The sequence below is a fragment of the Sminthopsis crassicaudata genome, chromosome 1, assembly GCF_048593235.1.
Source record: "Sminthopsis crassicaudata isolate SCR6 chromosome 1, ASM4859323v1, whole genome shotgun sequence".
NCBI lineage: Eukaryota > Metazoa > Chordata > Mammalia > Dasyuromorphia > Dasyuridae > Sminthopsis > Sminthopsis crassicaudata.
In genome coordinates this window covers 178,032,434-178,057,167 of record NC_133617.1, presented here as the reverse complement: position 1 = coordinate 178,057,167, position 24,734 = coordinate 178,032,434, and the positions used below count along the sequence as shown (strand labels likewise).

The 24,734-nt window shown below is 35.3% G+C and overlaps 1 protein-coding gene across 3 annotated transcripts in view; it reads right to left on the bottom strand.

Annotated features, from left to right (window-relative positions):
- JARID2 (jumonji and AT-rich interaction domain containing 2) overlaps positions 1-24,734 on the bottom strand; it is a 297,444-nt gene that overhangs the window by 116,303 nt on the left and 156,407 nt on the right. The window contains exons 1-2 of one of the 3 annotated variants that reach the window (XM_074272140.1): positions 20,699-21,082; positions 10,499-10,640 (exon numbers count right to left, since the gene is read on the bottom strand). The exons of 1 other annotated variant lie outside the window; for it this stretch is intronic. In XM_074272140.1, coding sequence (XP_074128241.1) covers positions 10,499-10,640; positions 20,699-20,765 — 209 coding nt within the window. In that variant the 5' untranslated portion in view covers positions 20,766-21,082. Of the gene's footprint in view, positions 1-10,498; positions 10,641-20,698; positions 21,083-24,734 lie in introns of those variants that run through there. One more of the 3 variants, XM_074272131.1, reaches the window with a different exon arrangement.

The following is a 24,734-nucleotide window of genomic DNA, read 5'->3' as shown; positions in this document are numbered from 1 at the left end:
CAGAGAATGTGCAAGGAGATAGGAGGAAGGGGGAGAGAAGAAATCACATTTTCAAAGATTCTACTTCTGAGTCAGATTTACTGTTAGATATTAGTCTACTAATGCCTCTATTCATTTTACAACTTTTTTTGCCCGGGGCATTATTTCCCTCCATTCAATATTTTAAAGTACCAGAGTATGCTTTTAAATGAATAGGGAAGCTGAATGAAATGTGTGGGTCATGGAAAAATGTGACTGCTAAAGTGCAGCCAGTGGTCACATTTCCTGTCTCAATGACTGTTTCTCTTTTTCACTACCTCTGTATCTCTGTAGCAAAAAGGGGAGCAGGAAGGAGGATGGGAGGGGGGAGGAGAAGAAAGGGAAAGCCATACAGAGGAACTGTATGTTTTTTTTTTTTATTACAATTGTCAGAAATGATTCACAAACACACAAAATTGTTTATATGTATGTGTGTGTATACAAACTTTCCTTTTTGTGGAGTTTTTCTCTTTGAAAACTTCCATAATATGGGGAAGGTGGGATACAATTTGGATATCATGCAATTGAGTGTACAATACATCATTTTACAAGTCATGTATACATATAAAATTTTAATAATTAGTACATTTTTGTGTGTCTATCTATATATAAAAGTGGTTGTGGTGGATATAACTCACAAGATCTGAAAGATGATATATATATACATAAACTTATAAGGATTAACCCATTTATCTAACATCACTGTCATGAGCACCACTACTATTTAACTGAAGAAGTAAATTAAGTTTCAGGGTAATTTAATTTATGGCACAAAAGTGGGGGGAAAAAAAAAATCGAAGAAATCTTTAGGCAATACCTTCTCCCTTCTTTTCCACTGCACCACATTAAATAATGGGTTTATACAAAATGGAACAGGGGTCCTTAATAGAGGATCATGATCTAGGCATGGTCCTTTGTTGATCCATCTTGTGTACTGTTGTTTTTACTCTGTACTCTGTTCTCTTGGTACTGACAACTTCATTTTTGCATCTGTTCATGTAAGTCTTTCCAGATTGAAGAGTATTTTCAAATGACTAAAGTAGAATACATGAGGTGATCCAGATGATCAACTATGACAGACTTGGCTCTTCTCAACAGTGATCCAAAACAATTCCAAATGACTTATTTAGAAAAATGCTATCCACCTCGAAAAGATCGGGTAGATTCTAAATGTAGATAAAAACACACTTTAAAAAAAAACACTTTATTATACTGGGGATTTTAACAGAGCTACCATGGAAATATTTTGTACATATATAATCAATATCAAATGGTTTTCTCAGGGAGGGAGAGAAAAGGAGAAAAGAAAACATGGACCTAATATCTCATTATCTCATTAGCGCTTAGTAAGAGTAACATCAGCCTTTTATATATATACCTTGGTATGATTACATCATTATAGCACAGTGTTTATGTGTGAACTAGAGAACCATTATATCACCATGCTAAGTACTAAGTATATGTGAACTAGAGAACCATCATCTCATCAATCACACTGAGTTGCCACCTTGTTTCAAGTATACTATTCCAGAGTTCCACCTTGTACATCTGAAACTTTCTTTTTTGTTTTAGAACACAGGTGAAAGCATCAAAAAGGAGGTGATCATGCCCTCCCTGACTTCTCAGGAAGGTGAGAACACCAAACCAGATATTGTTAGCAGGTATCTTCTGTTCTGAAGGGTCTTACTTAAAACAGATACACATAAATCCATCAGCATGGGAGGTATTACACAAGCACATAGCAAAGGCTAGCAGTGATGTAACAAACATGAATCAACATGAAGAATTATACATATCCATAAGTCTGGAAGGAAAGTATGTAAACAACAATCACACATACGCCTCTATCAGCAGACAGAGATAGTCCAAAGCCAATCTATTATCCATTACTTCATGAAGTCCATGTGTCAGGGAATCATTGGATTCCCTGAAGAGTTTGAAGTCTCATTAACAATTTTTGCTGTTCATTGGTACAAATAGTCAGAAATGGAACCAGCAGAAGTTTCAAGGTTCTTCTCCTCCCTCTCTCTCTAACATACAAGGCAAAAACGACTCGTTGGCACCCATGTGATTCCTTCTCCATCTGTGGAGATACAAGCAAACCCTCTCCTCCAAGCAGTTAACCTATCTGGTCCCTTCCATTTACCACTTTCTGGGTCTCTCCACATAACCCGGCAATTATCTAAAGACAGTGAAGCTGCTCGCACTGGACACTGTGGGTTATAAAACCTGTCTGCCGGAGCCAGTGCATCTTTGTCAAAAATCAAGAAGTTAATAGTATAAAGAGAGTCAATTAAAGAGAATCAAAATAAATATAAAATTATTATATAATATATATTATAAAATATAAAATATAATATATATTATATTATATATGTTATATTATAAAATATAAAATTATATAATATATATTATAAAATATAAAATAAAGAGAGTCAAGTAAAGAAACTTCTTTTATTAGTGCAGGCTAGAACCTTCTCTACAACAAGTATTAGGAAGTTGCCTAGAGTGCTCAGAGATTAAACAACTTGATAAGGGGCAAGTATATTTTGAAGGTAGGTCTTGAATGAAGTCCTCCTGGTCTCAATGCTGGCTCTGTGTCCCACATGACACATTTCCTCAAGCAAAGCATATAAAGGCACTCTCTTCATTGCTCCTTAATTGCAATCCCTTTCCCCCATCAGGTTGCTTCCTTGCTGATTGGTCATGTCTGAGTACTGAACTTCTAAAGGCTCTCTGGTTATAGCATTGGCTGCCATCATGCCCAAATATTTGTTTTGGGCCCTGGTGCTGGGCCCCTCCATCCTGTTTCCCTGAACCAGTCTACATTCTGATGCCCAATGGATTCTGGACATGGGGTTTTGGGTCTTGTTCTCCCACCCTGTTTTCTCACTCTGTCTTTATGTCTACTTTCAGATGCCCTACTTTACCACACTGAAAGTACTGACGAGTCTCTCTGGAAGTCCCTTGCCAAAAGTGACCCCGTCTTCCCATGTTCTGTATCATAGCATGGGAATAAATGGCATTTGTGCCCACTATGGCACAGCATCTTATCATCTTTCCCAGAACAATTCTTCTACAAACCTCATTAGCATTTTTCTTAGCAAGTTGTTTGATCATTATTACCATTGCTGAATTTTCTCCAATCATTCGTAAGACAACTGTCTGCAGATATCCCACAAAATCAGCAAAGGGTTCATTTGGACATTGCTCTATTTTCATGAAGGCTTCCCCTCTAGCTTGTCTTCCTGGGAGAGTGTCCCATGCTTTGATAACAGCAGAAACAATTTGCACATATGCTGTGAAAGGGTAATTGGCCTGCATAAAGACCTAAACCTGCTATTTGTTCAAAGGTGACTGGTATATTAACTTCAGGTTGCCTATTTCATTGGGCTTGTATTCTACAGAGTTCACTTTACTCAGAAAGTCAGAACAAGTTTTGTACAGGATCTAAACATGTCCTTGCTATAGATTTCCAACGATTAGGGTTAAAATTTCAAAAGCCAAATTCTTAAGACAATGTAGATCCATAAAGAGTACAAGTCTTTTTCAGACCTTTGACAATTTCTAAAGAGTTTCTTTACCAGAAGAGTCAAACTCTTCTATCACAGAATACATTTCAATTCCCAAATCAGATGTATCCTGTCCTTCCTCTTTAGCGTTAACTAGTGTCTTTTGTGATCATATCATAGGGGGTAGACCAAGCTGTTGCATGGGTGGTGCTGATTGTGTTACTGCCTTTCCCTCCCCTCCCCCCATTCACCCAGAGAAATTGAGGTAGGACAGTCAAGAGATGGGTAATGCCCTAAGGGCTTGTGCTGACAGGCACCACACTCTTTAATTTCATTGGCATTGTACTAAACTCCTTTCTTGTCAAATTCTTCATGCTTTTCAACTGCTTTGTCAGTACCATCTCCCTCCTGCTCTTTCTTCTTTTTCCTTATTTTAAAACTTGTGGGATTCCTTAAAGCCAATTGTATTATGTTGTATATGTAGTATGTTTCCTCAAGAATTGATTCAGGACCATTATCTGCGTAATATTCAAATAGTTGCTCTCTCCCACTAGTTTCCACTTATCTGACTACTTCTTCCTTGGAGAACCAAGAAGCCTTGCACTCTAATATTTCTAACAGTCCAGTGATCTGCTCCCAAGTTACTAACAAACATTGCTTCTTTATTAACCTTACTATGCTTTTTACGCACTTCCCTTGAGGGGGAGAGGGGGGGAAAGGGTGTGTGTGAGAGAAGGGCTTTTAGTATTTGCCCCATTTCAGCTGAAAGACGAAAGTCGCTAGGCTTACCCACCAGGTCGTATTCACTGAACTTACAAGCCAGTTGAGCTGCTGAGTGTAGGTTCTTACTTCCAGAGCCTCAAAATGTAGTGTGCTGCTTTCACTGCCCCATGTTGTACACCAAAATGTAATATCTAGACTACCTTTCTGGAGGATCTCAGAACAAGCCTTGGTTTTACTGGAGGAGTGAAGCAGGAATGAAAACCACCAGGAGGATGGTAGAAGATGGAATGTCTCATTTCTAGTCTTCTCAAGTATTTAAATACCTTGGTATGGTTACATCATTTCTGCATACTACATATGTGTGAACCATTACATCATCATTCTAATCATCTCATCAATTCCACTGAGTTAACACCTTGTGTTAAGTATCCTTGTTTCAAGTATACTTCTCCAAAGTCCAGGCCCTCTACAAATCTTGTCAGCTATCACAAACCCTAAAGATGTGATGATATCCAATTCCAAGTCTAATTACTTATAAGGTAGTTGACAAAACAAAAAAGCTAATTATTCTTGAACAACCTTGTTTTGAAATCTAGGAATTTGTTCCTAGATTGAATAAATTTAATTGTTCCTAGTCATTGAATAGTTTAAACAATTAGATAAAAGAAAGGAATAAAGTAAAATGGAGTAAGAAGTTGAAGGATCACCTGTAACCACTGAGAGCTAAAAAGAACTCCTAGGCTTTCACATTACAGAGTATTCAATTAGGGCTGCCCACTTCCTTTAAAAAGAAAACCTTTACATTTAAGAATCAACATATTGAATAGGATTAAACCCCTTTAGGCATACTTGGGAGAGCAGCATCAAAGGCCTAATGTTTTTCTTTGTTAATATCAAAAGAAATTTGACTGCCCCCCCCAAAAAAAAAGCTCACCCTCAACTTTTCAGAAGATCTAAACCTTTTTTGGTTTACATTTTAGCATGTAAAAATTGAAGCATCAAAGTTCCAAAAAATAAAAATAAAAAAGTATCCTGAGTTCAAATGCTAGAGGGAAAGAGATGACAAATTTGGGTAGAAACAATGTCGACTGCCAGACATTGGCAAATTAAAACCACAGTTACCTCACTTTCTGTTCATGTGCACAGCTAAGTCCTGCCTATCTGCAAAGACAAGAAACTAGTGGCTACCATACCTCTTCTTTCAAGGGTTATTTCATAATGATCCATCTATGACTGGAAAAGAATCAAATTCTGCTTTTTTTTCATATACCCACTTGTGTTTTCAATTTATTATTTCAATTGTGGGGATGTGGGCATGTGGAATTTATATGTACACATACACATCATCATCATCATCATCACAACACAATCAATAATACAATGTTTCTCTCTCACATAGACATGCATTTATTTTCTTTATGAGGAAGCACATATTCAGTTATCAGTAGCACAGTGCCTCTGAGGATACCTTTGTCCTTTTCATAACAGCCGTTACTCATTGCATCATGGTTCCAATTTAGAGAAACTCCAATTAAGGTGTCTTAAAAAAAAAAAAAAAAAAAAAAAAAAAAACACACACACATGATTAAGGAGTGATTTTTATATTTTTATATGTTTTTTACATATTTTTATATTTCTATTAGTTCTTTAAAGAACCATACAAAAACACCACTGGGCAAAGACATTCTAAAATTCTGACAAAATGTAGAAAAAAATTTTACAGGATTTGGCTTCTACTCCTTCTTATGTATTCAACAAAACTCTGATATCCAATATACAAAACAAGAGTAAAATATCAGAAGAGTTATTGTGCTTAAGGGGCTAAATAGCAAAAGCTAGAATTTAAAAATCATTTCAAAATTTGTAAAGAGCTTTCTAAAATATTATCTCACTTATTTCTTACAACAAGAGGGTAAAGGGGGCATAGATACTATCTTTATGCCAATTTGACAAATGGGGAAACTAAGACTGAGATAGGTGAGATGATTTGCTTCAGGTCTCACATCTAATAAATGACCTTGATAGAACTGAGTCTTCCAGCTTCCATATTCAACAAGCATCTTCTCCCAGCTTTACTAGTGGAATAATTATGTAATCGTGCAAGGAGCTACAAGCACAATCAGAAGACTCATCCTAATCAAATGCAGCCTCAGACATTTAACAGTTGAATGACCCTGGACAAGTCATTTAAGTCTATTTGCCTGTTTCCTCATTTTTGAAATAAGCAGGAGAAAGAAATGGCAAAGCTGCCAATAAAATCATAAATGAGGTCATAAAGAGTTAGGACACAGAAAAAAAAAAATGTTGATACTGAAACATCATATGCCCAAAGGTTTCAAAAGTGAGAGAAAATAGTCCCTAGAATTAGAACTAGGAGCAAATAAAGTGGGCAGTTTATAAATTAGACAACATGGGTGATGTGAGCTTTAGCATATCTTCTTAAATGAATATAAAAATTCTCTCCACCCCAACATGTAGCTCATGGGAAGGTAGAAAAGCCCTCATTTTGTAGAAGAAAACACCCACAAAATCTCTGGCTTCCAAAGCAACATGGGTAATAAGGGTAAATCTGGTATTTGAGATAGAGGCCTCTGACTCATGTCACAGCAGATGTGCTCTCATACCTTGTTACCTTTTTTACAATAAAATATGGATCACTGTGAAAGGGAAGGTTAAGAAAATTTGCAGAAAAGAAGGGAAATGCCAGGGATCGGATTTTTACCCTAAGACGCTTATGCAGACAATTCCATCTCTACTAGTTCTCAGGCTCCAGGCCATACCTTACTTTTGACAACAAGCATGTATAATTCTGTATAGCTCTTCATGTATGTGTCAAATAGACAAACAATTGTTGAAAACAGGACCTTAGATTTTTTAAATACTTTATTTACTGAAAAGCAGGCTGATAAAAAAAAAACTGGAAAAATTCACATGAATTGATGCTGAGTGAAGTGAGTAGAACATAAAGAACACTGTACACAATAACAAGATTATATGAGGGGATTTAAAGAATTCCAATAGAGTTGTAATGAAAAGAGCCATCTGCATAGAGAGAGAGAACTTTAGAGGACTGAATATGGATGTGTTTAGAAGAATTGCATATGTTTAACCTATGTATGGTGGTGGGGGGGGAGGGGACAAAAAAAGTTTTGGAAAGTTGAATATTAAAAACTTATCTTTGGCATATCTTTGGAAATAAAAAGTTATTTTTTAAAAAACTAATCTTTATGTACACAACAAATATCACCACCAAACTTAGTACAAAAGTCATATAGAATTCCAAAATGCTGCATCTCACAAGACTACAAAGGTATAGAATTTAAATGCCTTTAGAAAACAACCACCTCATTTTAATATGGGTTACACTAAAATCCAGACAGGTTAAACCAAATAATACAAAGGTATTAAAGGGCAGAGAAAAGATAAGCTCAGGCCCATTGGTTTGAAATCCATTATTTTATCCATTAAAACATTAAACCATGCTATCTCTCATAATTGTACTTTTTAGAAGAGAAAATTCAATTATAAAACTGAAGATTCATTAAAATTTACGATTGATCATTAAAATAAAGTTAGAATTTGAATATCATATAGGCTTATTCCTGTAAGTAATCTTTATCCCCATACTTTTGGAAAGGTGTGTGAAGAGTGGAAGAGGATAATGGTTTCCTATCCTAAAATTTATTCAAAAAAAAAAATAAATAGAGAATAGAAATATCTTAGCTGCTACAAAATGTCCTGGCTACCACTTAACCTTACATTGATGGCACCTGTCATCTTCTTTCATACTATATCAAACTGTGGAACAAAATATGGCAATCAAATGAGTAGTTCCAAATGTAGAACTCTGAAATTAGTAGCTTGTGAAAATTTCAATAAGATAATAGTTATTACATATAAAGTTTATAATGAGCTAATAATATAAAAAAAACATGAAGATTAGAGCCAGAATTAACTGGGTTCAATGCTTTCTCTTTCATAATGTATTTAGATCAATTCGAGGTGACTCTAGTGGTTTTTGACATTGCAAAAAAGAAAAGGGGGGAAAGAGCAAGGCAAGAGAAAATAATTATGAACTTCAATACATGTGAATATTATTTTTCCCAATTTGAACCAAAACATACCTCAAACTTTCCCAGGTATATTTATCTGATAATTGTCACCCCAGTTTCCAAAAACAATTATCTATCAACCAAAGGGTTTTTAAAAAACTACAAAGCAGACTGGCAGAAACCAGGTACTAAACATCTGACAATGTGAATAAAAATCAATCCCAAATGGGTAGATGACCTAAAATATGAAGAGTAAGTAACATCCCAAACAAATCAGAATAAAATTACTTTTTAGATTATAAAGATTTTGTGAGTAAACAAGAGGAAGAGAATTATCTCAGAAGGGAAAATGAATAATTCTAATTATATAAAATTAAAACATTTTCACATAAACAAAACAAAGCTATCTTAAATTAGAAGAGGAAGAGGAAAACGGGGGCGTGGGAGGAGGGAATCTTTACAGCAAATTTCTGATAAAAATTTCTTTGGAAAACATCAAAATTTAAAAGAATAAATAAGACACTTTGTCACTTGATAAATACTTAAAAATCATAAATAAGCAGCTTTGAGTTAGATATTCAAACTATCAATGACCACATTTTATGAATGCTCTTTTTAAAAAATGCTAATAATTAGAAAAGTGAAAAGTATAACAACCCGCTAAAGTTTGACCTCTCATCCATCAGATTGGTCAAGTTGACAAAAATAAAAAATGAAAAATGTTTGGTAGGGCTGTGGAAAAACAGGCACATTACCTCATCACTGATGCACCTATAAACCTTTCTTAAGACATTCCAGAAAGCAATCTGGAAAATATATGCCCCAAAATATATACCCTTTTACTCAAAGATAGTACTACTACTAGGTCTATATAGACAAAAAGAGAAAAAAGAAAAAAGGGGAAACACAAAAATGTTGTAGAGACTGGGAAAAAAACAGCACCTGATAAAGAGTGTCTATCCATTGAAAAATGGCTGAAAAAGTTATGTAATATTCAAATCTGATAAAAATGATTATGTTTTTAAAAAACAATGAAAAAGATAACTATTCTCAAGGATCTTACTAAGGTTGAAAAGGGAATTGTTTGCATATATTAACATGAAAATAAAAAAAATGCAAAGAAATCAAATTTAAGTAGTACTAACATAACCTCAAAAGCTAAATTCTCCAATTGCCACTCAAACCTTCCCTAAATTAACATCAGATCAAAGCCTTCTAGTGTTAGAAGGAGCTCAACCTACTAGGTCCACAATCTTGTCACATTCTGAGACAATCAGCATATTTCTTCTGAATAAAAGCATAAACTTTTAGAAATGGATCCCTGGACAGATCTTCTTCTTATATATATATAAGATCCTCTTATTCCCCAACACCAAGCTTTTAAAGTAAGCAATGTACACAAATTATATTAGGTGTTGACAATAAGTTTCAAAATCTAGAAGATTATGGTAGTTCATTCTTTATGTGCATGTGACCAAGCTAGTCCTTTCCTCTTAAGACACTCAATTTTTTGTAAACAGTTTATGTTAATGGAGTTTTCTATAAGTAACCTGGAAGGAAAGAAGGTCAGAAAGGAGGGGAATTCTTTGCCCTTGCAAATATTTAAACTGAACCTAGTTTGAGAAAAGTTTCTACTAGAGATCACTAAAGAAAAAAAAAAAAAAAAAAAAGAAAGAAAAGAAAAGAAAGAAAGTAAAGTGGGTTAAAAGTCAGGAAGATAAGTCGCTAAAAGGTCGAGTCAAAAGTCAAATTTTAAACAAGTGTGGAAGTCAAAGAAATAAAAGTGAATGAATTTTGATGAAGAGAATCACTATCACTAGCAATAGTTGATTCTGTGAAATCTTTAACTTATTTTTCAGGCCCTTAAGAATATCCTTCACAGCTGATATTTTGACGTTAAGGTTAGAATAACAAGATACAACACGTTATCCTTATTCTTTCAAACAAGGATGTGGGACAATCCTTGCTTTCTTAAACTTGCTTTCAAACTAATTCAACTGCAGAAAGCCCAGAATCCAGTCTCTAAAATTCCCAACACTTCAACAAACTTTGTACAAAACATTGTCTCTAAACCTACATAACAACAAAAAAGCAGGATTCCCATTTCACCCTATTACTATGATCATTTGTAAATACTGACATAGTATGTGACTAAATACGTAGTTAAGAAAATCAATTTTCTCACACACTGACCTTTTTCTTGATGGGCCTTCTTCAAAATCTGAAGAACTAACATCGTTGCTAGTTGAGGACACTTGTGATGCATCATCCTTCTCATTCTCTGACTGTTCTGATGCTGGTCCTAATCCCTTAGATTGGCCATTAGCGAGGAGCCCTACAGGTGAGAAAAGGGAATATCACATAGTTAAAGGACAACAGAGAGCAGCATAAAAGGATGCCGATGATATCTGCAGCCTGGGAGACAAGCAGAAGCTTCACAGGGATGAACAATTACAGAATACGAGAAACGATATCCTGCTGTTGATATCTGCAGGACAATAAAGAAAAACATCTATAATGAGAAAATAATTCAACAAGAAGGAATAAAAGAAACTAAAACTGTTAAGACAAATTCTGCAACTGTCTGGAGCACTGCCCATAATTCAGTAACATCCACCAACATAATTCAGAAGATGATAAAAAAGGGATGATGAGGTGTAATTATGAAATGTGGATAATATACCTTGAACATGATCAGATATTATGAGCTGGAAGAGATTACTCTGATCTCACAAAAGAGAAAAACTAAGACACAAAGGGTGTAAGTGACTTGCCTCGTATTCCACAGAGAAATAGATGGAAAGAGGCATGACCTGATAGCTTTAAGACCTCATCTTTCCATTGCATTAAATCTGGAATCTGGAAGGACTCTTAGAGTATCCTTGAAAAATGATGTTATCATAACTCAAAAAAGTGTTTTGAGGAACTCTGGTTTAATGACTAAATTGGAGCTTATCGTTACCTCATAAAAGAAAAATCAAAACATTTCTAACAAAATATGGTAATATCCAGCTTAATTGTTTATTCAATACATTCAGTTCTCCATTTCCATATGTTAAAACTCTGCATAAAGTATAATGTATTTGCTATTACTAACAACATGGAGCCATGTATCACATGATTAAAGAAAATTCTCAGTAAGGCTTTTAATTTTTTTGTGTGTTACACTAAGAGAAGATTGTATTCCTTAAAAAGGGAAACTTTTTATTCTTTAAAAAGTACATTTCTCCACTATTTAGTTCTCACAATAAGCAGCTGATTATAGAGAAACAATAAAGAAGGGGAAAGTAATGATGCCTCTTTGACTTCCCTTCCTCTCCACCACCCATAAACTACTACTCCCTTTATGACTCAGCCACTGACCCCATGAGCCACTTGCTAGTTGCTATCTCATCTATCCACTCATAACAACTTAGAATTATTCTAAAGAATCCACCTACTTTTTTCTCATTCCTTCTCAATTTCTAAGTCTCTTCCCCAATCTCTCCCCAAACAAGGTCATCCCAAACTACCATCATTATAACCCTAATCCTAAATGCGTGCTTTTTCCATACTTTAGATGGTGTTTTGTCTACAGATTTGGAGAGATTTGATAAGTGTATAAGTCGGGGGAGGGAGGAAAAAGTATCTTTTCTTAACTATGTCTGTCTGTCTCTCTCTCTACCTTACTTCATTTACATTATTACCCACTCAAAGTCAAAAAGATCTAAAATCCACTCCAACAATTTTATAAATGACTTAAAAGGTTGCCTTCCTCAAGTGTTGAATGACAAAGCTGAGAAAGACATATAATATAATAGATGACAAAAAGGTCCTGAGAGGCTAGGATTTTCAGGCTGATAAGGAAAGCTAACAAAGATACAGGAACCCTGCATTTAGTACTAGTGGTACAGAGAATACCCGGCTTAACAATAGTTTGTATGTGAAGAGACCTAAACTGTAAATTGAGAATGAACCAACTATGTGATATTTCTGCTTTAAAATCTAACATAATCAGGCTACAATGACAAAAAACACCATTCCTAAATGAAAGTAATATCATCACTGTTCTCTGTGTTAAAACAATATTTGTCACGTTTTTATAAATGTTTTTTAAAACATTTTTTACTTCTGAACATCTCTTCAATCTTCCCTTAGCAAGCCAACCCCTTGAAACACCAAAAAAGAAAAACAATTTAAGAAAATCAATCAACATATCAATTGATTCTACTATAAATGTAACACTCCATTGTATATCACAGATGAAAAAGGAAAAATTTATGTAAAGTCCCAAAAAAGAAAAAGAATCTGATTCAGATCTGAAACAAAGTATGAAAGTACATTCCTATAGATAATGGGGAATTTTTTAATATTTCAAGACAATCACCTAGAATAAAGAAAATTTATCACTGAATGAATATTGGAGAAGGTAAGTTTCAACTCAGCCTTTTTTTTTCATATTTCAAAATTTCACCTTTATTATAACCGATAGAGTCTTTTTAAAAAATATATTATTAAAGCTTTTTTATTTACAAAGCATATGAATGGGTAATTTTTCCTACATTCACCCTTGCATATCCTTTTCTTCCAAATTTTCGTCTTCTTCCCCCCACCGCCCTCCCCTAGCTGGCAAATAGTCAAATACATGTTAATTATGTTGAAATACATGTTAGATCCAATATATGTATACATATTTATGCACTTTTTAAAAGAAGCAAAATGCAACATTTTTTAAACAGCTAACTGCAAAAAAATGGAAAATGTATTCTGACCCAATTACAGGACACCTCCTCATAGAGTTCAGGAAACAGAGTGATATGTCCTATATGAACGTAAATATTTCTAACAGCATCTTGTATAGCAAAGACACTTGAAATATGCGATTAATCCATTAAGAAATGGTGAACTGAATTGTGCTAAACTAACAAAACAATATTATGGCATAAGACATCATGAATGTATAATATAACATTTATTTACCATGTAGGGGAGTCAGGGGAAGGGAGGGAAATTTGGAACACAAGGGTTTTTAAGGGTGAATGTTGTATAAATTGCTACAGAGTAAAATAAAAAGCTTTAAAACAAATTGCTACAGAGTAAAATAAAAAGCTTTAAAACAAAAATACCATGACCACAGCATAAAGGAAAATGACATTAAAAAAGTCTTTTGAAAATTCATCAACACAATGACCAATCACGAATTCAGGAGTTGATGGTGAAACAAACCTCCTGCCTCGCAGCTAAGAGGAGAACTACAATGAAAGGAGGAATACATTTTCAGACAAGACTAATATGGTGATTTCTTTTGTTTGATAATAAAAAATTTTAAAAATAAAATAAAAATAAAAATAAGCTGGTAAGGATGAGGAGTTATTGAAAAATGTTAATGGCTTTGTTTTTTTAAAGAAAATCAATAAAATATTTGTATTTTTAAAAATGGAATGGCTTGTTAAATGAGGTGGCTGACTGACCACCTATAATGTAAGATATAGCACAGAACAAATTCCTGCTTCCAGGAGCAATTTTTATAGGTAATTTTTAATGTCTATCCAAATCTCAACATTAATTTACATTTCCCTGAAAAGTATGAGAGAAAGGAAACAAATTCTCTGGGTTTCAGTCCCAGTCCAGTTGCATAGAAGCTATGTGGCCTTGTATAAATAATTTAAATTTTCTTAGTCTTTTTTTTAGTTTGCTTTAAAAAAAGTAAAGGAAAAAAAAAAGGTAGAACTATATGATCCATGCAGTCCTTTCCAGCTCTAGATGAGCAATATATAATAAATATATATGCTAGCTTCTTAAACTATTGTTTGTGACTCCAAATGAGATCTCATAACTGAATGTGGGAATTATGAAATTATAATTACCAGGAAATGTTTAATTTGTTTGCCTCTTTAATATATTATATACTTATTTACCCCCAGTCACAATTTCTCAGGCAAAAAGTAAACAAAGTTTAAAAAGCCCTGATCTATATAACCATATTTTAGATTAAAGAATATTACCAAAGAATATATTTAAATTATTATATATATTTTGTAACTATCTACATAACTGTATTGAGTTATAAAATAGTACCAAAGACTATATTTAAATTGTTTTTATATTAAAATTATCTAGATAACCATATTTTAGAAATTACTAAATTACTCCATAGGGAGGGAGGTTGTTGGGGATCCCACAATGTTTTGGAATTGAGGTCTAAATATATACATTAGTTCACAAACTGCCAACTATGTAAGACCTCTTCCAATGGGAGTAATCCTTAAAAATGGTTCCTCAGACTAATGGTAGGGGATATCCCACTGGCAAAAATGAAGTCTCTCTACTATAGTTACTTTCAAATAAATAGAAAATGTGGCTACATGGCATCTGGCTATGAAAGTATTTTAGGAGAAAATTTATATACCATTAAAATCGATAATCTAAGGTAAAAAAACTAAGGTTCTCTGATAGGTCTATGTAACTGTCAGCTGGATATACCACAAAAGTCACTATATACTGGCAATATGCAGGTTCTGGAACACCGAAATTGTCACACAATGGTAATGATAGCTGACTAAATAATATAATACTTTTGGATTCTGTAAAACATGCTAGAAGCATTATATATTTGAATTCCACAATATCCTGGTTAGGTAGGCAATATTCTTTTCCCTGTTTAATAGATGAGGAAACAATCTGTCTTGGGACATACCTGATAACATCTGGAACAGGGTTAGAATCCAGATTGTTTTGACTCCGTCTTATATACACAAAGCCACACTGTAGAAGGGGGCTTAACAGTCTAAAACGTTCATTTCACAGGTACGAAAACTAGCCTAACAGCAGAATGCCCTATATTTCATCTGATGAACAGATTGTCACAAATTAAAGATACAAAGTTACATTCCCCCTCCCCCCAGGAAAATATGGGGGAAAAATAGGGGTCTGCCTTTTGGTACCCTGGATAAAAGAGGATTAATATAATTGCAGGAAAAAGAATTAACACATTTTATTAATTAGTGAATCATCTTTCATTCAAAAGAAAGAGGGTTAATATCATTACAAAGGAAAAATTAACAACTTTTATTATTATTATTATTATTATTATTATTATTATTATTATTATTATTATTATTATTCATCTTCCAATACAATCCCAAATACTAATGCAAAGAAAAATCAGCTTTATTGCTGGGCAAGCATCCTACACATTTGGCTAGGCCTTCCTTATGTCTCTCTAGTCTACTGAACACATATCTGATTTAACTTGAGTATTTCAGTACAAGCCACACAATCAGGACCACATGGTTCTTCTTTCCTTCCAAACAGCTGGTCAGCATGAAGGGGACTAATGCCACCCGGCAGAATAGACATAATTATTACATGATCTAAGCCACTCAGATTAACGCTTTGGGCCTTTTCCTGTTAATATAAGTGGGACTAATGGGCAGGGTAGGTGTCCTTCAGTCCCATTTGTTTTTAGTCAGAGTGAGGGAAGAAAACTAAGATAAAAGACTTCATCTTTCAAATCCCTCACTTATATTTTACTTGTGCCCTACACCCCATACTTCTTTTTCATGAAGAGAAAAAATTCCAATTCTCCCCAGACCTTTATATTTCTCTTTTAATATCCACCAGATTGAAGCACTTCCATTATATCTCTCAATAAAAAAACAGGTGCTGCAGTACAATCACCCTGGAGTCTTGGAGGACTACAGGCCCATCCACACCAAGAACAAATGGGAGAGGCTATCTTTGTAACAGGGCCTGGCACAGTTCCACTGACCCCATACCACAAAGCTCAAGTCAACCCCTATAAACAAACATTCCAAACCCAGAAGAAAAACAAAGAGAAAACAGCACCCTGTAATCAATAATGATTGCCGAATCCAGTAGCTTTTCCATCCACCTTCCAAATTAGCAAGAAATGAAATGCTGACTAGAACCTGGCAACTCAGTATAGCAACTATAGAGCAAAAAGCTCTGCTTTTTTCCTCTAGCACTGAAAAATAATGAACAAGAAAGAAAGGTTATGAGGTCCTACATATATTAGCATCTTCCTGCCCCTTGCTCAAACACAAAAGAGGGTAGGAAGTTATGGTGAAAAAAGCAAGATAGCTTAGCTTTAATACTACACCTAAAGGCTCAGATTACAAATATGTTTGAAGGACATTTTTTTCTCACTGTTATTCTTAATTGTGTTTTATCCTATTGTGGGAAAAGATTAACAACTATTTCCTGCCTTTCCTCTCAGCCCCTCACCTCCCCCTATAACACATTCATAAAACAAATCCAATAATTTCAAATGAATCACCTGTGTTCAAGAATACCCCTCCAATCCCCACCACACTAAATTCTGACCTAGAGAAGGACTAGAAATAAAGGGAAAACAATGAGACCTTTGAAGCTGTACCAAGACTTCCAAAACATCTGTAGCACACCCAACTAATTAGCATATTAGGGAGAGCTACTGTATTGAGCAAGAGATGCACAAAAGGTAATTCTGTTTTATAGAGCCAAAGCCATCTGTCACCTTGTCACAGTGAGACAAGGTATCACATTACATATTAAACAGGCGGCAAGCTTCCACCATCAGGCTTCCAACAGTTGCAGCCTAATCTTTCTTTTATAAGAGTAAATTCAGAATTAGTGAAAGCACTGCCTCCTCTTTCTTTCTAGAATAGAAAGGCTTTTGGATCTGGAGGTGCTTGCTTAGGTGAGCAGAACACTCAGTTTGCCTCTACTGAGAAAATTCTACTGGAGAATTTAAAGCAAAACAACAACAAAAAGATAATATCAAGAAAATGATTTGGGCTCCCTGCTTTGACTTGGGGAAGTGAAGAATAAGAAAGGCCATGGGGTGCAACAGAGCAGGAAAGGTGAGCTTCACAGATTCAACAATTTGGGCATCAAAATTTATTTATCCATTATCGGCCTAGGACCTAAAAGTCAAGAAAGCTGGTCTAACCACAAAGACTTCATTCATCTCTTTGCCACTATGCACAGTTGGATCAACTGGTTAAACGCAAAACATATATAAAGGTAAGGAGAAAAGGAATAGCTAAACTCTGGACAGGCAGCAAGATGTCTAACTAAGACAAGGGAGGGAGGAAGAGGAGAAGAGGAGAAAAGGAGAAAAGGCGTTTGGGGAGAAGTGGAGGGTGGAGAGAAAAAGAAGGCTGTAACAATATCTCATTCCTTTTCCTACTGAAAATGACCCCCAAGTAAAGGGAATGAAAGAGGCTATCAACTTCCCTTTGTCTGTAAATTTTGCATTCTAATCAGGAAAATTTTAAGTATGAGCATCTCTCAATATTCCTGAAAAATAACTTAGAGCTCTAGGTCAGCAAATAATTTTGTTACAACAACAAAAGGCTGTTGAATTTTATCTTGGATCCTCTTACTGTTTTTAGTGGCTAAGCACCTACTATGTGCAAGATAATATGGCCCTTTCCACCGAGGGCATTTATAATATCCTACCTCAATCAAAGCCAGAGACTAGTAACCTAATCAATCTTTCTTGAAAATGTCTGGATGTGGGAAGGCCTGAATTTTTTACAAAGATAAAGTCGGAGAACCAGCCCAAATATACTACATATATAAAGTAGCAGATCCAGCATCATTATGCTAAGGAAAATCTCTCATTAACACTCTACCACACAGGCAAAAGGTTTACAATGACCAAAAAGCAATAAGGCTGTAACTCTCTGTCTCTGTATAGCTCTCCTGTCCCTTTCTTTCTCTCATTTGTGCTAATCTAAGGAAGTGTGTGTGTGTGCAGGCTCGCACACGCAAACTCGTAAGACAGTAAACAGAACAGTCTCGAAGGCCACATGTATTTGCTGAATACTGATCATACACCTGACACTGTGCTAAGAATAGGAGATTCAAAGGGAAGAAAAACAGTTCCTCATTTCAAGGAGCTCTAGATGCAACACAGACAAAAATGCACACGACTAAAATTGAGATGGCAACAGATTTGTAAATTTTCAAAGGAAAGAAACCCAGCAATATAAGGAAAAGGGGGGAAGGGAGAATAGTTCAGGAAAAGATAGACTTCTACAATACACTGAAATAGTTTGTAGAAAGCCTTCAATTTTCTGACTGTCTCAAAAATGGAGATGATGATCATAAACAGTGTGGGAACAGGGGAATGAGAGAATACAGGATTACATTTACAGGGAATATGGTTATATTTATGAGCCTTTTCAGTAAGTTCCAATTATCTCCTGCTAATGTTCCTGAAATCTTTCTACTGACATATTTACAATCCAAACTTTAAGAAACAGGGGTATGTCTGAATAATAGAGGGAAAAAAGAGAGAGTAAGAAAGTGCCAAAGTTAATTTCCCTGTTTTACAAATGAAAAAAGTGAGCAACAATGGGATTTGTTCAAGGTCACCAAAATGATTAACAGAATCCACTGACTTTCATCATCATCATCCAATCCCATCCTCATTATCCTACACAACTTTCTTTTTATTCTGAACAGCCAAAAATGGAGGACTTCCCATTTTTTGTCAAACATGCCTTGAAAGCAAGCATGAGCATCTGAGCTGCATACCAAAAGTAATCCTATGGAGAAGTACAATCCCAAAATGAAAAACACAATCCTAACAACCATGAGAAGTAACCGGGTATGGGGAGAGAAAAAAAAAAAAAAAAAAAAAAAAGGAATATGACCAAAAGGAAAAGGAGCCATCTGTAATGTTTTAGGATGAAAGCTAAAAAATATGGGGAAATGAACCATTATGGCTTTGTTCTGGTCCATGGAAAGGAGGGGATTGGGAAGATGATTTACCTCAAAGTTTGAGTTAGAAGACAGAGTGTATCTCCCTTTTTAAAAACCTGGCATACCCAGATATGAATTCATATAACAGAAATAATAGATCTTGATGATTTAAGTTTGCACAAACAATACTTCCCTTTAAAAGAATTCACTCAGATTGCTTTTCAAATACTCTACTCATTTTAAATCTCACTTGATTTATACAAACTCTAATAGGTACTCAAATTTTCAGGAAAAATGCCAGAGACACCTGTGCTACTTTATATTTCTCCCAAGAAATTCAAACACATATAAGAAGAAGATAGAAAGTGACATTTATACACCACTGAATATACATCTTATCTGATGTGACAGATCTTGTGAGTAGTTTATCAATTAATCAACAATCATTTATAAGCTACGAGTTATGACAGGCACTCTACTAGACATAAGAGACAGAAATAGAAAAAATGAAATAAGTCCTACTCTCAATAAGTTTACATTCTAAAAGATATGGATAAGACAGGAAGTTTGAAACCCAGAGGTGCTAAGTGGGATCACAGAACAAATTTGTTTTGGAGACCAGATTTGGAGGTCTGCCTCCTCTCATCAATGTAAAGAAATATTAAACCACCTAGAAAACAGCACTTACTAGTTATTAGCCTTCCTAGGAATGAACTTTGTCAAGGCTTTGTACAAACTCCGTTTCCAAGGAGTCCACAGCCTTTTATGTATATTTTATTATTGTCCTCATAGCATCAATGAAAGAAGGTAACCAAACTTTTACATCAAGACAATCAATTCACCCATTTTCCAGAAAGACCGAAGTAAGAAGATTGTTATGCCTAAATGCATTAAGTGAGGTGACTGTAAAGCTAGGTTCAAAGTTCCTTCAGACCTATCACCACTTAAGCCAGATTTAATTAAAGTCAATTATACTTGAAGCATGGGATAGGAAGGACATGAAACTACAATAATACAGGAGTTAAGTTTGTAAGGATTGGGGAAGTGGGGGTGTCTACCTTGGAAATCTATTCCAATAACTAAGATCTGCAAATATTTGAATGACTCAAGATCCAATCTATGCAATAAAATTTAAAACATCTTCACTCTTAATAAAAACATATGCCTCAGTTTCCCACACCATTTTAAAAAGGGGGGGGAGGGAGAGGAGAGAAGGAAGATGAAATCATATGATGTTTACTTACCTCACTACAGTCAGTAAGCTAATGCATTTTGTATCCTGTTAGATGTATTTAACTAAAATACTTAAAATGATATAAAATAAGTACTGATATTAAGAAGGCTAGAATCATGGCAGGTCCTGAAAGGAGTATTCAAACCTACGGGTGCCTGATTAACACTGCAGTTTTGACCAAAATGGTCAACAGAGCTAACAGCATGATTTCTCCCCCTGTAAATTTCCACAGCACCTTTGCAGGCCCCACACTGCCCCCCAGGGAGGCTATCAAAGAAGAAAGAATTATTAATATTAAGCAAATCACAATATTTTACATACTCCTATATAGCACCTTGCCATCCACAATGGATTTAATCAGGACTCCAGCAGGGAAACCCACAAAGGCCTATTGCCTCAACAAAAGCCACATCAGCCTAAAACAAAATCTAGAGCTCGATTTCATTTTGTTTATAGGAACACACCTTCTATCCCAGGCTCCTCAAGACAAGCCACCAAACACTGCACCTGACAGACCCGTGGAACAGCCATCCTCAGAGCCGGATCATTGCTGAGAGAGAAAGAGAGAGGAAAGAGGGGGAGAGAGGGATCGAAGGAAAAGAGGGAAAGGAAAGGGGGAAGATGGGAGGGAGGAAATAGAGGGAGGGAGGGAGGGAGGGAAAGACAGAGGGGGGGGGAGCGAGAGGCAGGCTTCAGAGCACTTGTCAACAATCCTCCTGGTGTACGTAATAAGCAGCCGGCAGTGCAGATTCAGCACAGTAATAGGACAGCAAGAATAGCAATGGCTTGGGAGGGGGAGGGGAGAGAAAAGGTTATTTATGTTGATGGAAAGAAGCTAACACCAAAGAGGAGGTCTCTAGAACACAGCCACCTCCCCCCCCCCATTAAAAAATGACAGAAGCAAAATTCAGAAGGTTTATTATCATGGGTTCCTTCCTTTCTTCCTCCTTTTTTTTTTTTTTTTTTTTAAAGAAATCTGAGTAGCAAAAAAAAAAAAAAAAAATCCTATCCCTGGAATACGGAACATTTACATTGAAGGAGGGGAAAAAAGACAAAAACCCACAGTTCAAAAGACCTTTGAAAGGAGAGTATTCAGTTTAATTGTCTGCAGATCCGATTTGCCAGACTATACAACCCACCCCTAGCCCTCAACACCCCCCCCCCATCCCCATGAGCAGAGAGCTGGCTGAATGACACATTTTCAATAACATATTCCTACTTAATATCATAATTTGTGTCATTCAGCACTTGCCTTTTATTTATTTTTATTTGTTTTTTTGGCTGGGAAATCTGGGCAGTTCTCCAGACAGACTGCAGAAATCTCTTTCCACATGCTTTCCTAGGCTCCTCCCTCCTTCCTTCCCTTCCTCCCTCACAGCCTCTTTCCCATCCATTCCAGCCACCATGGTGCTTCATTAGCTACAAAATGAGCTAATAGTACAAAACAGACATGAGCCACTGCTACCCAGCCTGGCCAAAATATACATAAATTGATCTAATCTAATAAATAACATCTTGTTTTCTCCCATCTTTTCTTACCCTAAGCAAAAGTCTTTCCAGAAAACAATTATCTGTGGCCAGTCAGCTAAGTGGGGAATTGGGGGGTGGGGAGTGGAGATGTTAGGGGGAGGGGAACCAAGAGGAGGAGATTTTTCAATTCATTCTTCACCATATCATTTCAAGGAAAACCCACCATAACAAAAACCACCTAGCAGTTTAATTTGAACTCAAGGGTCTGGTTTCCAAATTTTGCTTCTCAGACAGTTACAAAATATAACTATAATTGAGATGACAAGAAATACATGCTCCAAACACCCTAAGAAATCTTGCTATTCCCTCCCCAAGAAAATAAGCTATTTGTTTTTCCTCCCGAACCCTGAAAGATACTTTTTATATCCCAGTATCTCCCCTTACTTAAAAGCATACAGGAGAGCTAAGTAACCCTTTCCTGCTTTTCTTCCAAGAGACTATATAATATACAGCTAACTTTATACACTGCCCAGTCCAACAATCTCTTCTTTTTACAGAAGAAAATGAGACCAAAAGAGATCACAGAAAGGGGTTTAGGATCTATCAAAACATAAAAGCCAAGAGAATTTTCCCCTTTCAATGATGTCTGCTGTTCCTCTAAGACCGAGTGCTCTTAATCTGGGGTCCATGGCCTCGTGTATGCACTTAATATTTTAATAATAATTTCAATGACTGATTTCCTCTGTGCATTTTTATTTATTTAAGACATCATTCTCAGGGAAGCTAAATGGGACAGTAGATAGAGCACCAACCCTGAAGTCAGGAAGACCTGAGTTCAAATCTGGCCTTAGACACTTAACATTTCCTAGCTGTATGAACTTGGGCAAGTCAAGTAACCCCAATTACCTCAGCAAAAACAAAACGAAACAAAAACAAAAAACTACAACACATCATTCTTAAAAAACATACTATTCTAAGCACGGGTCACAGAAGCTCAGCCAGACTAACAAAGGCTAACAGGACAAACCAAATCACTGTAATGTTATGGTTAGCTTCCTGGAAGTCTCAGGATCAGTCTTGTTTTCAGCAGAGTAATTACCACCAGAATAGTCAAGGATAAAGTACAAAGTCTTTATTATCTCCTTAACTACTCTCTTATTTTCTCCTTCACAGTCTGTCTCCTTCATGTGGGGCCTGGCTAGCTTTCTGGAGGGCCTTGAGACACAGGATTTCTCTCAGTGGAGAAATGAAGGAAGAAAGGCCAGCCACCACAGTGGTGGGAAGTGGAATGTCCCCTTCAGACCTTGTTGGCTCTTATATACTCTATTATAAGTGCATCATCATAGGTGTCAATGCTATAGAACTATATTAAGTACTAAGTACATGTAAAACTAGATAACCATTGTCTTATTGATTCCACTTAATTAATACCTTGGTGTAGGACTACATCAATCATAAGTGAGCCTTAAGTATATTTCTCCAAAATTCCTGCCTGTTACACACAAAAAAAATTTTTTAAATTATATTTAAAAATAATTTTTTAAAAGAATCCTGGTATTCTAAAACTATGAGAGGGAGAGATATAGGGGGAAAACTGAGTTGTAAAAACCTCAGTTGTCATTTAATACAACTGGACACATTTTATTTCTCAGTTTTCTTATCTGTAATAAGACTAGATAAAATAAAGGTGACTTGTCCACCCTACAATCATGTGAAAATTAAAAGTCCAAATGAAACCTGTTAGGCAAATAAACTACATCTTCAACATAACTCCATCCTCAAATGATGGTCCACTTAAGTGGATGAGGTTAATGTAGTAGCAAGCAGCAAGTAGCAGATTTATAAATTATTTTACCCAGGAAGAAATCTTAAAGAAATGGAAGCTGGAATTTTACCATGGAATTTATGCATATAATGTCAAACAATTATTTAGCAAGAACCTCTTAGGCCCCCCCCACACACTTATCTAAAATCAGTAACAGTATGTTGTTGGAAATTTAAAAGTGAAAAAGCAACAAAAGTTAGGGACAAATGTAGCTTGGTTTCTATAGGATGAAATCTCAATGTTCTATATTCAAGATTTATTACTCAACACACATATCTATGCTTATCATACTAATGTATGGTAACATATAAGTATAATGTAGAAGCTAAGTGTATCTGGGGTTTGACCAAAGAGTAGGAGTGTCTTATAGAGTTGTTTTGGAAAAAAGAAAAAATACTGACAATTCAAGTATATATATATATATATATATATATATATATATATATATATATATATATATATATATATATATATATATATATATATATATATATATACACACATATATACACACACACACATACACACAGGGAAGAAAAACAAGAGTATGTGGTATATAATTATGATCAAGAAAGGGGAGGGGAACAGAAAAGGAGCAAGAGAAAATGAGAACCTTCCTACTTTATGTAAATCTCAAAAAATACATTTTTAATTACACATTTTAATTACATTTTAATTAAGAGTGATACTGTGTGTGTGTGTGTGTGTGTGTGTGTGTGTGTGTGTGTGTGTGTGTGTGTAAGATAGCACTGTGACAAAAATAACAGAATTTCGTTTTTTATATTGGAGCAGCATAAATGTTTATATGCTGCACTTTATGCAGATAAAGTGTTGGACCTCAAGTCAGGGAGACTCATCTTCCTGAGTTCAAATCCTGACCGAACTACTTCAATAACTGTGACCCTAAGCAAATTATTTAACCTTGTTTGCCTCAGTTTCCTCATTTTAAAATGAGCTGTAGAATGAACCAGTATCTTTTCCAAGAAATCCCCAAAAGGGATCACAAAGAGTCACATGTGACAAAAACAACATTTATATTGTGTTTTATAAAAATGTTTTTCTGAAAAATCTGTTATTACATTATTATTCCCATTTTGCAAATGAGAAAATAAGGCATAGGAAATTTAGATGATGAAAATAAGTGTCCAAGTTCAGACTCAATTCCAGGTCTAGTGGCCCTTTATGCAACACCACACCTGCCTTTG